The following is a 12,740-nucleotide window of genomic DNA, read 5'->3' as shown; positions in this document are numbered from 1 at the left end:
AGATGCCATTTCCAAGTGGTAGGTCCTCAGCTTACCCACAATTTCTGTTGACTTGGTTGCTAGTCAGAGGTTCCCATGACCACCACCACCCCCGTTTTGAATTCAGTTACTTGCTAGAACAGCTCGTAGGACTGAGAGAAACACTGCTTTACATTGACAAAGATGATGTGTGATAGAGCATACAGAGGACTGTCCAGATGAAGAGATACATAGGGCAAATTCTGGGAGGGTTCACCAACCCTGTTCACCAACGTGGAAGTTCTCCAAACCCTGTACTATTGGATTTTTATGGAGACTTCGTCACGTTGGCATGGACAACTGTTGACTCGTTTTCATCCCTCTTTCCTCTGTGGAGAATGGTCGGAGGGGCAAGGCACAGAGAGAGGTGGTAGGGCTGAAAATCCCAAGCTTCTAATCACGGTCTGTCTAGTAACCAGCCCCCATCCAGGGGCCACCCATTAGCCCGTCCAGAGTTTTCTCATTAGAACAAAAGGCACTGCTATCACCCAGGAAATTCCGGGGAATTTAGGAACTGTGTCAGGAACTGGGATCAAATCTCAAATATTGGAACAAAAGAAGCTCTTGGTGCTCTGATCGGTTAGGAAATGACAAGGCTTTTGGGAGTTCTGTGCAGGAACTGGGGGCAGAGACCGATGAACATATTTTCTATCATTTCATAACAATACTTCTCATGGATTATTACTCACTGAAGATGGGAATTGTCTTGTTTACATGCTGAATTCTGTTATGACTCAGAAATGCTTTCAGATGCGAGTAACAAGAAACCCAACCACAGTGGTTTATACAAACACGAGGCTACCTGTTTCTTCATATGAGAAATCTGTGAGTAGGCAGCTGCTGACATTGGTTCAGATGCTCAACAATGTCAAGGCAGATGTTTCTGGCATTCTCTTGGCCTTTCTCAACATGAGCACTCAAGACAGGAAGAAGGAGGAAGAAGACCAGGCAGCACCAACATCAGAAAAACAAAAGCTTAAAAAAGAAAAAAAGAAAAAAGAAAAGACAAAAGGTTTCCTAGGAACCTCACCAACTTCCACTTACATCTGGGTCACATGGCCTCCTCTGGCTGGAAAGTGGATGATGAGAAGGCGAGGCAGGACATCAACTGACAATATCTGCTAGGATTCCAAAGTCTATGACAAATTTTGGTATATAGCAGGAGGTGTCTCCACAGTCCTTTATAAGTATCTGTTGAATGCATATGATAGAATGTTTATTCACAAATACTCAGTCCTCCTCCCTTGGGAGGTTAAGACATCCATGCTGTGTGGAACCTTGGCATCTGAACTTCCTTCAGCCAATGAAATGAACACAGAAGTGGCTTTAAGAGCCAGGTTCTCTTTCCTTTGCCCCTGTGATCATGGAAGCAGGTGTCAAAGTGGAGCCTCTATCCTCTCCAGTCCCTAAATGGATACGATGAGAAGAACACCCAGCTTACCCATGTGAGTTAAGGCACTGAGAATATTTAGTTGTTGATTGCAGCTTAACCTAACCCATCCTGACTGATACAATGTACGTACCCAGGCAAAGAAATCCACAACCGGTCCCCAAATTAAAATTTTACAAACTCTATTTCCTGATCACATTAATAGCAAGACTGTGCCTAAATGAAGATAGATGATAGCCATCTGGAAGTTAAACAAAATAAAAAATAGCTCCTCTGACAAAGTGGAAATCAATACTGAAAAGACAGACTAGACATTTAAGATGATGAGACCACTGTATGCAAATACATACGGGGATGGGACTAAAGTTATTCTTAGTAAAAATTCATCATCTAAAGCTGATACTGCTAACATAAATACGCTTAAACGTTGGAAGATTGAGAATAATTGGATGAAGAATTCAAACTAAGCTAGAAAATGAACAGCAAAATAAAAAGTGGTGGAAGAAATTAATAAAGATACGAGCCTACATTAATCACAAAGCAAAAAGTCTGTGGAATTGATTAATCAAACCAAGGACCAGAACTTTGGAAGGATAAATCAAGTAGACAAGTCTCTGGGAAATAGGATTCCCCTCAAAGCAGGTAGAAAGAGAGAGATACTCAATGTAAGGCATGAGAAACAGACAATATAAATCGGTACGCTGTTTCTGGTGGGCGGATTGACACAAGTGTGGAAACGTAAAATGTGCGTACCTTGAAAATTTGATGAATACGTAAGTGTTAGGTTGAACCGACTGAGGTTCTCAAATGTCGAAGTCTCATGGAGAAATACTACTTTCTTGTAAGAAGTTTGAAACCCCAGACTTGGCGAACAGGGGATACATGGAACTCCCCTCTCCAGAAGCCTTCGGAGAGGGATGTGTCTCAGTCATTGACCTTGGCCCCACGATTCTATGAATCGGTCCTGTATACAAAGGACATGGTCCTAGGTAGCCAACTTCCCCTCTTCTCCTTCTGGAAAATTGTCCTGGATTGTTCTGGGCTCTAACAGCCAAAACCATCCCCAGGCTCCCAGAGCATCCCCAGACTCAGGGGGTGTTCACAGTGATGCCTCCTCCACTCACCGAACTGTCTTTATCTGATGCCTCCAGGGAAGCTCCTTGAGTCCACTTGTCCCTTGTCATGCTGTGAAGCAGGGCCTTTTTGAACTCAGGTTCACATCCCCTCCTCCTCCAGCATGTTGCCCTAGGCTTAAATCAGCGCTTCTGGCTGGAAGGCTGGGGCTCATTCTGAGCTCTGGATCTCACTCTGCCTTTAGCATCGCCGTCTCCCACCGGAAGATTTCTTTTTGCCCAGAATCCTAGAATGCAAAGTGCAGATACGTCCAGGCTTCTGGCCGAGAGTAGACTGTGGCCATTGGGATTCGTGGCCAGAAATGAATGCCTGTTCATTCATTTATGCATGTTTACATTTATTGATGTACTCTAGTCACTCAAAAAAATATGTGTTTGCACACCTAATTAGTGCTGGACATTTTTCTAGGCACTGACGATTCAGCAGTGAAAACAACAGAGGAAAATCCTTGCCCTCCTAGAGCTAAGATCCCAGTAAGGTGGATCAGCAGTAAACCAAATAAGTAGGTGAACTAAAGTGTGTGTCAGTAGTAAAGTCTATGGAGAACAATAAGACAGAGATGGAGGCTAGGGAGTATGTAAGGGGTAGAGGCCCCATTGAATGATGACATTTGGATAAAGGTATGAGGGAGTGAACCCCGCAGGTTTCCGGGAGAGTTCTGTTCCAGTAGAGGGGATGGCAAGTGAAAAGCCCTAAAGAGGAAGCATGTGAAGAATATCTGAGGTAGGAGGTCAGTAGTGCTGGAGCTGAACAAGCAAAGGGTGAACGCTAAGAGGCGAGGTTAGAGGGAACAGTGGGGGTGGAGGCTGTGGTCAGAACCCTGGCTTGCTTCTAAGTGAGCTGGGAGCCCCTGGAGGGTCCTCAGATGGAGAGGGACATGAAAGACCTCTTGCTGCTGTGCTGGAAGCAGACTGGAGTGAAGCTGGGATAAACACGGGTCAGTCAAGAGGCTTCTGTAATGATCTGGTGACAGGGGAGGGCGGTGTGCACCCGGGGGATGGCACGGAGGTGACACCATAGGCAGTGAGAAGGGGGTGTGTGAAGAAAGGTAACTGGAGTGGCTCCAACACCAGCCTTTCACACGCAGAGCCTGCACCCCGTCTAGGAATCCCAACAGGGTGACATGGTCTCTGGTAACTCCTCTTCAGCCGCCTTCTTCCTCTCTGAGGACCTGCGTGTGATCATGTCCAAAAGCTTGTTCCCCAGAACTCTGTGATTCTCCCTCCAGAGGGCTCTGTTCCTCGCTGTTGGATGAAAAATGCCTAGGATGAGAACACCAAGCGAGCATGGGCTCATCTGAATTCTGCCTCAGCCCCCTTGCTCTCTTCAGTGACAGGAAGAAAACACCATGTAAGCTGCTCAGTGAAAACACAGTATTTCATTAGGGCTGAGAGAGTTAGACAAGTAAACAATTAAGTGTTCTATTATGATCAGTCTTTAGCCATTTAAGCGTCAGTTCAAGAAGGAATCATTATAAAGGTCTAATAGAAATGAAAATAGAGGCAGGGTAGTTTTGTGTTACATTTCAACCATGGCCTCAGCCTTGCAGATCTAAAGTCGGTTTGACCATGGCAGAGAAAGGCTCCCAGCCACAAGGGGACTTACACAGACAGGAAGGAGGTGGAAGACAGGCATGTCTACCAACTGGCTGGGGTGGAAGCAGGAACCTTTCAGCTCAGAAGGTTTCATCCTGCACAACAGGAGCTTTTTCATTTTATTTTTAATGTCTGAGAAGCAACATGAGAATTCTGCCTGGGAGGCAGGCAGGAGAGGCAGCTTACAGGAAGCTTCTGGATGTCTTGTGAGATGCTGGATTGTAGAATAAATATGTCTAATAAAATCCCCCTGGTGACCCAGCTTGGACGATTTGGAAATACCGTTAGACTGTTTCTTGAAGGAATTGCTTCACTGAAACTGGAAAAATACCTGCTCAGGACACCACAATCCCAGCAGAGGACTTTGGAATAAAGATACCGTTCATCACTGAGGTCTGAGTCTTTGCAGCCAAGACGCCGGCACATCCTTCTGGGGCTGTAGAGAGGCAAGCCCAGGTCACCTCTTCCTTGGATCCTCTCGATGTCTTGTTCCTCTCAAGGAGTTCCCGTCTCTTCTCCAGAATGTCCAGAATCCCAGGGGACTTCCAGAGTAGAGGGTGCTCCAGAGCCCAGGTGGCCCATTAGAGGAGTCCTGCACTGGGCAGAAATGGCCAGCCCCTAGTACTGCCATACTTCTCAGTCTTGGCCAAGGACCAACCCACAAAAAGTGTTACCTTGGTTCAAATCCAAGTACCTGGGAGGAGCTGCCAGATGGAGGCTGTCAGTGATTCATATTCTTGCCACGGCAGTTTGCTTCTTCTGAAGGGGAACTTGAGCGCTGTGTCTCTGGGTCTTCCACAAGCCCCCAAATCAAGCAGTAAATGTGAGAGAAGAGGCCAGGGAGGAAGAATTGCTTACCCTGGAGTAGGACCTTGGCCTGCCTCTAAAATGGGCCACACGGTTTAGATTTGGGACAAAAGCCTTTCGGTACAAAGTGTGATCTTGCCTACAGTATTCTTTCTCTTGAGAACCCACGGTGACATTTAGCAGATGAATGAGAAGCCAGAGGCCCTGGCTTCTGGCCAGACTCAGCGTGGCTACTCCGTTTGAGGTGAATCAAATTCATTTTTTTCCCCCCATCGGCAAACTTTTAGTTATAGGTTGGCTTCCCATGTGGCTTTCTCTACAGTAAAGATGCTGCTGGCCATTGGGCTTGAATGAACAATTGTATTTCTCATTGTAAATGAATGCTTTGAAATTACACCTTCCATACCAGCCTTTACTTCGGTAAGTCCACCTCAGAAACGGGTCCCGTGTCAGAGTCTGGACGGTATTTCAGCCCAATAAACTGAGAACCGTATTGTGAACAGAAAAAGCAAATGCCACCCTAGAAGGCTTTTGGGAACTTAGTAAGGCCACCTTCCTTAGAAATTCCCCTAACCCGTCAAGCTCTTCTTTGGACCTTCTGTATTACAAATGTTTGAGAAGGTTCTCTGGGTGGATGACAATCAACAGATCCTGTGAAGTGTAAAAGGCCCCATCGTTCGTCAACATCTGTGTTACCGCGAGGTCAGTGCAGAGAGTCCAGGGTACAGGTGGGTACACTGGGGGTAGAGAAAAAGAAAACTCTGGAAGGCGCACAGGTTAGCATGAAACTTATTTCTCTGCTGAGGTCCAAGACAGCTGTCATGTGTGGAAAGCCCCATCAGAAACATCGTGACCATGAAGTTTTCGCACACGTGCAATAACCGGAAGAGCTGTTGATGATGAAGATTAACCAAAACAGCATCCTCAAGGACAGCAAAAGCTATGATTCACCAGATATTTGGGACAACAGAGCAAGTTGCAAATAGATGTGTTTTATCTTGGAAAAGGGGAGATTTAAAGAATTTGATAGCATTTCTAAAAGTTATTTTTTTTCATTTCAACATTTTATTTATTTATTTATTTATTTATTTATTTATTTATTTATTTGAGAGACAGACCGTGAGTAGAGGATAGGCAGAGAGCGAGGGAGACACAGAATCCAAAGCAGGCTTCAGGCTCTGGGCTGTCAGCACAGAGCCTGATGTGGGGCTCAAACCCATCCACATTGAGATCATGACCTGAGCCGAAGTCAGACGCTCAGCTGACAGCCACCCATGTGTCCTGATAGCATTTTTTTTTTTAATGAGGAGCGTTCCTTTGAAAATCCTGTTTCTAGCTCCTCTTCTAATCTAGGGCTTGAGCAGCATCTGTCTTCTTTAAATGGGGCCTAGGGCTTCATTCACAGGGGGCCACCCAGCCAGCTGCCCTTGTTTATATCCCCAGTCTGGCTGGTTCCTTCTGCATTTATAACTCTCTGTTTCACAGAGAACAGAGCAGCAGGACAGAAGTGGGTGTCTTCCTGTGTCTTCCCCGGGTCCCCACGGCCTAGGATAGATCACAGGTACTGGCTTGTGGAGGGCCAACCTGGAGCCTCAGGGCAACAGGGTCCTTCCACCCTTAGGGGGAGCAGAGCAGTGCTTGCAGTGCCATGACCCAAGCCAGGGGCCACGCAAGGCCACAGGAGGTGGCACCTTCCTGAGGAGTAGAGTGACCCCACCAGCTTTGCAGAACGTTCCATCATCTTGCTAGGCATGAAGAGGCTGGCCACTGGTACGTGTGGCTCTGAGGCGGGGGAATGGATGAAGGTGCACGTGGGGTCGGCGTGTGGAGGCCCTTTGCCTGGGTGGTCTCGGGCGAGTGGTGTGCGTGCCGAGGGAGAGGGGCTTTGTATCTGCTGGCATCAGAGCAAGTACGTACATCATGTCTGTGTGACTGTGACAGAGGAGGAGCCTATGTCTTGAACAGAGGGCATGAAATGTGTGTACAGCATGTGAATAAATGTGCTTAATGGTTATCATCACACAGCTCTTTTCTCAGCATATTGTTTGTTTAGTTGATAGCAGTTCTCCCTCCTCCAGGATAATTCATTCGGGTTTAACATGGAGAACAGAACTCAACCGTCCATCCTCACTTCACAGGGTGTTTGAGACTGATCTCCTGGTCCTGGTTTGCCTGTCTGGTTAGTTGGTTAGCTAGCTGGCTGAGCGGTCACACTTTTAAGTATCCCGAGTGGGTTTCCTGTCTTTTCTGAGCCACATCTTTGGCTTGTTGTGTGACGTCACCAAATCCCCGTGCTCTGTGTCAGCTCATTGCTGCAGAATTCTTTCTTCCCTTGTTTCTTTTTTTCAACTTTAATGAGTTTAAGTTATTTCAGAACGTATTAAGATTATTCTCTCCCTTGTGTTGGATATTTGAGGGGATGCGAGTAAACCGAACATTTATCAGTCCTCTCTTCTCTTAATTGAACAGGGGCTGACTGCTGCGAGGCTTGGTATTCTGCCCAAAGATGTCCCTGAACATCCACAGCTGGGCTTCTGTCAGCTCTGGAAACAACAAGGACAGGCCAGGGCGAAGGTGCTTCGGCATTTAGAGCTGGAGCCTCTCGGCGCGTGAACAAAGCCTGTTTGAGGCACCCCGTTTGAAGCCCTACTGAATCCATGATGGCCGAGTCCTACCTTAATTGGCAACCATCTGCCTCCTACGGCAGTTCACAGGGAGCTCATGCCAGCATTTAGGCAGCTCCCTGTTTTGCAAATGATTTGTGATTCATAATGAACAAAAGATTGCTCTTCAGGTGACCTGTCAGGGTAAGCCTGATTCGGGGATGGGGTCCACAGGAACCTGTCCTCCGTGTTCTGAGGGGTAGTAGAGATCGGAGGGGCCACAGTAGTGCAGGGGTGGTACCGCTCAGGCTTGCTGCTAGCTTATTATAATGCCTTTGAGTGGATTTGCAAGATGTGCCCCCTCTGGGTAGACACAACCCCATGGCCACACAGCTTGGCAATGGGAGGGCTCCTTCTTGGAGGAAAATGTGTCTCTTTCCCCTGGCACATTCAGCCCTGAACCAGGGAATGTGCTTTGGTAAGGAAAGCGTAGACTGTACTTAAGGCCCCACTTGACCCCTGGTGCTTTAGGGGTAGCTTTAGCGCAGAGCCAGGTGCTTTAGGGCAGAGCCCTGAAGCAGATGCGCCTCCTTCTCTAGTGGCAACTGGGCGAGCCTTTCCAGTGCCGGTTCTTTCCACCTTGAGAGTGTTAAAGACAAGACCGCATACCCAAAATGGAGTCGCTTATGCTAAGTCCCACTCCACCAAACTAAGGCTTAACTTAATTACAGTTTTGGCTCTCCCAGACAGGGAACCTTAAACCCTTGACTAGCCTGATCATCATGAGTCAGGTCACCTGCATGATAAGCCCCTTACATCCCCTAAAGGAAAGGAACCTTGCAATAACCAACCCACCTTTCTTTTACTTCCTTCTTCCTGCTCCCTCCTGCCTATAGACCTGAGCTCTTTTTCGGACGCTCAACCGACTGAGCCACCCAGGTGCCCCATAAGGAGCCAGTGTTTTCAGTTTGGTGAATACCTCTGCAGTCATTAAAAGACAGTCTTTTCAAATATTAAGAATATTTTTATTTAACTTAAACCAAAACCATCAATCTCGTACATCTCGCAAAAGGCCATTTTGCGATAAGGTACACACGCATAGTGACTTGGTTTCTTTCGAGTACTGTCTCCTCTCTGGCTTAAGAATCCTGTATTGCTTTGAAAGGTCTTTGGCCAGGTCAGTCCTCTTCCCGGGTGACAGTATTAATGGTGTTGTACGTGGGTAAAGTGTCAGTCACAGCATTTAGAAGAGGATGCCCACCGCCATCCGTTTCCGGTCCGGGTGGGTTGATAAGAGACACAGCAGTGGCCGTGGCTTGGGAAATCCCATCTGTGTTTCTGGGTGTGGATCCAAGGGTAGTTTTAAGACATGGTGGTACTTTTTCTAAAGCCAGCGCTCAGCCTCCTGCTGAGTCTGGAGGTTTCATGTCATGAGCAGGGAGCTTGGGCGGTGGAAAAGCTAATTGAGGTTCGGTTTTTAGAAATTTTACCAAAAGTCCTGGAAAAGAGTTCCCGGGCATGGATCGGTGATTCGGTTTCCCGGGTGCGTTGGGGGCACCTTTGGGTCCAAACCACCCAGTCATCCATCCGGTGACACCACCTTGTTCCTCATTTCTTCCTCTTTGATACCCAGGCTGCATCCCATCAGCCATCAAGCTTCACGACGTCCGTGTTCCTGTGCTTGAACATATCCAGTTAAGAGTTTCCTTATCAGGATTCTATCCACCTCTCGGCGTCAGTGTGTTCATTAATTTCTTGCGCGCATCATCCGGTATTTCCTGTTGGACCTCATTTTGCGTTTTGAATTCTTCAATTTGGTCTTCCTTGGGATCCAAGACAGCATCCGCTTCGGTGAATTGTCCCTGCAGTGACATCAGTTTTCCTTGTAGGGTGTCCGCTTTTTCCATCCATTCGGCTGCTTCCAGCTTTAGCTTAGCTAGTGCTCCAGCGTGCTGCTTTTTTCTTGTTCCTGGGAGGCAGAAAGCCAGAATACGCTTTCGTCTTTCTGCCTGGTGACCACGTGTAATTGCTCCTGCGGTGACGCTGTCTGCGGACTGGCTCGATGGCTCGCATTGTCCATGGCGTTGGAAGACACAACTAGCTTCTCCTCCAATACCGTGGTCTTCTTTCTTGGTTTAGCCCCTCCGTGTTCTGCGGCCAAAGCACCGCGCTGACGAGAATCTTCGGATCCCAAAGCGTGGCGCTGTGATCTCTCCAGCTCCTGCTTTGGGTGTCATTCTTTTTCACGTGGATGTTGCATCTCATTCTGGAGGGCACAGGTTTCCATTTCTTTGTTCCGGGGCCCACATGACTTCATCTGTCTTCCCGCCGGCACATCGCTGTCTTGTCCTGAATTGCTGTAACTGCATTTACAAGCTGATGTAATTCCCCGGTCTTGCCCTGTTCTTTGTCTTTCAGTAGCCCTTTCAAAGCAAGCACCTTCTCTTTCGTTGGAGCACGCTAGGATTCTTCCTCTCTCTGCACCATTAAAAGCTGCGTGTTTGTCTCTGGTAGTGCTTGATTTTTGTGTCTCCCGTTCTCTAGACGTTTCCACTCTTGTTTCATTGTCCTGTTTTAGTTTACACACGTCCATTTCAAAATTTGATAGTCTCTCCTTCAGATTTGTTACTGCCTGCCTCACAAGTTCCTTTTCACCCACTTCGCCGGCGAAATTCTCGTTCAGGGGAAGCAGTTCATCACGTTTTCTGCTTTGGGAAAACAGGAGCTGTTTTTCCTGAAGTCAGTTTGGTAAAACATCTCGCTCCTCCTTGAGCTGCTTGATCTCCGAATCGGGGTGTTCGTGTTGTTTTCTTTCCAGTTCTGAAGGGGCAGCAGTCGAAGCAGACAATCTCTAGTTATCGTCCTGGAGGGTTCTCAGTGTGGCATCTTTTTTCCTGCATTGACTTTCTGAGCTCCTCTACCTCTTAATGGAGCAATCGAGAAGACTCACTCGATACACCAGACTTAATTGCCTTGAGAGAGCCTGCTGACTCGGATGATTCGGTGGAGGGCTGGAACGAAATGATGGCGAATTTCCCTAAAAGCAGATCCTTGCCATTGCAGAGCTCCGCGGTGCTAAGCTGCGTTTGTGTCAGTCCTGTCTCTGATTTTTTTTTAGTTTGATTTCGTTTCCTTCGTGACTCTGGACCAGGCCAATACAGGTCATCTGTAGTTTAGGATTATTGTCACGGTGAGTTTGGCAAAATTGCCAATAAAGCCTGACGTTCCTGCCTTAATGCGTCCACTCCGGTGTCTTTTTCTTGAATAACGTGTGACGAATTCTGAATCGTTTCTCTAAACACGTCCTGGTCGCTAGACTCGATTCTAGTGAAGATTTTCATCTTACAGCTTCGTGAGATACGCTTCTTTGGCAACCATTCCATCTGTCATTTTGTGGTACTCTCTGTTCAGATTGCTGTTTTCCCTAGTTCTCCTGCAAGGCAGCTAATACTTGTTCTCTTTCCAAAGCATATCTTCCAATTGCTGCAGAAGGTTTGCCACATTCTGGTTGTAGGAAGCCACAGACGTCCTGCTGGGGCGGTCCTCTATCTCCAAATCTTTTTGCCGGATAATCTGAGTTAGTTTACCAGTCTCATCTTTGGATGGGTGATCAGTCCGTTCAGTTAATCAGATGTTCTTTTCAGTGAGGAGTTTATTCTCCAGTTCTTTTTTTTTTTTTTTTAAATGTTTTATTTATTTTTAATCTCCAATTCTTGTCCTTTTGTTCCTTTTACTTAATCTTTCAGTTTCAGCTTTAGATACATCACGCTTTTCACTGACGTTTTTCTACAGGAAGATGCTGAATCGTTGTTACTTGAAACACATCAGGATGTGTTGTAGGAATGTGCTGGGTTTTTGAAGGATCTGGGTGTTCATTTCCTCTATTGTGTTCTGCAAAATCTTAATCTCCTCATCTTTCGCTGAAAGGAGCTGAGCGTGTTTAATGGTCATTTGCTCATGCTGGTGTGTGAGATCCTCTGCCCTCCGTTTCTGGTCTTGTAAAAAACGAAGCCACTGTAGCTTACCCTGGCGTTGATCCTCAATGATCTTTTGTTGTTGTTTGATTTCGTCTACCAGACAAACTCTTTCTACATTCAGCTGATACACCTCGCATTCTAGTTCTGTGATACGGTCTTGCGTTTGCTGGTCGACCACAGGTACAGATTGGCTGTGTTCTCTCAGACACTCCAGTTCGTCTTGCAGAAATTCATTCTCTTCTCTCGTGGATGCAAGACGAACGTCTTGCTCCTCCACGGTTTGCTGTAAAATTTCATTTTCTCTTAAGACTTGGACGTACTTCTCTAATAGCTCCTGGAGCTCTGGCCTTCTTTCAAGTTTTTCGATACAGATTTCTTTCTCTTTAATAAGTTGTGTCAATCGCTTATGCTCCTCCAGAGCAGAGGAGAGCATTGCCTTAGTTTCTCTATGGTCGGCATCCATCTGCTCAACACTCTTTTTGAGTTGTAGTATTTCATCATCTTTGTCTTGACTGCGTTGAATTAAACACTCCTGCTCTAACTGGGAGGAGGATTTAGACAAGTGATACGTGTTGGTCGGTTCTTTACTAGCTTGCTCATACCTGGCTGTTTTCTCCAACACCTTCTTTTCAGCCCGGCACAATTTTACGATTAACTGTCCTTTTTCTATTTTTAAGTCCCGCGTGATAGATTTTGTTTCCAGAGAATTCTTATGGTTACAGACAGTAGTTTCTTCCAGCCGACGTCTTACGTCTTCAGGCTCCAAACCCAGCTTTCCATTTTCCACCTTGAGATTGCAAGCAGCTTTCTTTAAATGGCCATTCGGCTCTTCCATTTCTGAAAGGCTTTGCTGCAACTTTCTGACTGTCGTTTCCCTCCCTGGAAGCGAGTCGTCGTCAACAGTGTTGTCAGAGTCTTGATTAAGAGACTGTGCTGGCTCCTTCTCAGCTCTAGCAGATTCCTCCTCGTCTTGTTTAATATGTTCCTTAAGTTCAGCGTTCTCCTTTGGGATATTTACATTATGCGTTTGCGACGGATCTGACCGATGCGGATCATTAACAGCCAGTTGACTTTGAGGTGATTCTTCGTTTTGCGCATCTGACTCTTTGGCTCTGTCCGTTTGCTCATCCTCAAATGGACAAGCTCTCTTTTCATCATTGAGATCGTGTTCCACTTTGCCGTTGATGCCGTTGCCTTCACTTTGTGGTTCTGATGG

The 12,740-nt window shown here is 46.7% G+C and overlaps 1 protein-coding gene across 13 annotated transcripts in view; it reads left to right on the top strand.

Annotated features, from left to right (window-relative positions):
- Positions 1-12,740, top strand: part of LOC147573023 (uncharacterized) — a 115,015-nt gene that overhangs the window by 19,175 nt on the left and 83,100 nt on the right. Inside the window, exon 2 of one of the 13 annotated variants that reach the window (XM_086692493.1) lies at positions 7,414-8,638. The exons of the other annotated variants lie outside the window; for them this stretch is intronic. Within the exon in view, the coding sequence (XP_086548619.1) occupies positions 7,414-7,420 (7 nt within the window). The 3' untranslated portion in view covers positions 7,421-8,638. Of the gene's footprint in view, positions 1-7,413; positions 8,639-12,740 lie in introns of those variants that run through there. 13 annotated transcript variants of the gene reach the window in all.

This window comes from Puma concolor, chromosome E3 (genome assembly GCF_028749965.1).
Source record: "Puma concolor isolate L17-30 chromosome E3, mPumCon1.1.hap2, whole genome shotgun sequence".
In the NCBI taxonomy this organism is placed as follows: Eukaryota; Metazoa; Chordata; class Mammalia; order Carnivora; family Felidae; genus Puma; species Puma concolor.
The sequence above is the reverse complement of the archived record's forward strand: the minus strand, read 5'-3'. Positions and strand labels throughout refer to the sequence as shown.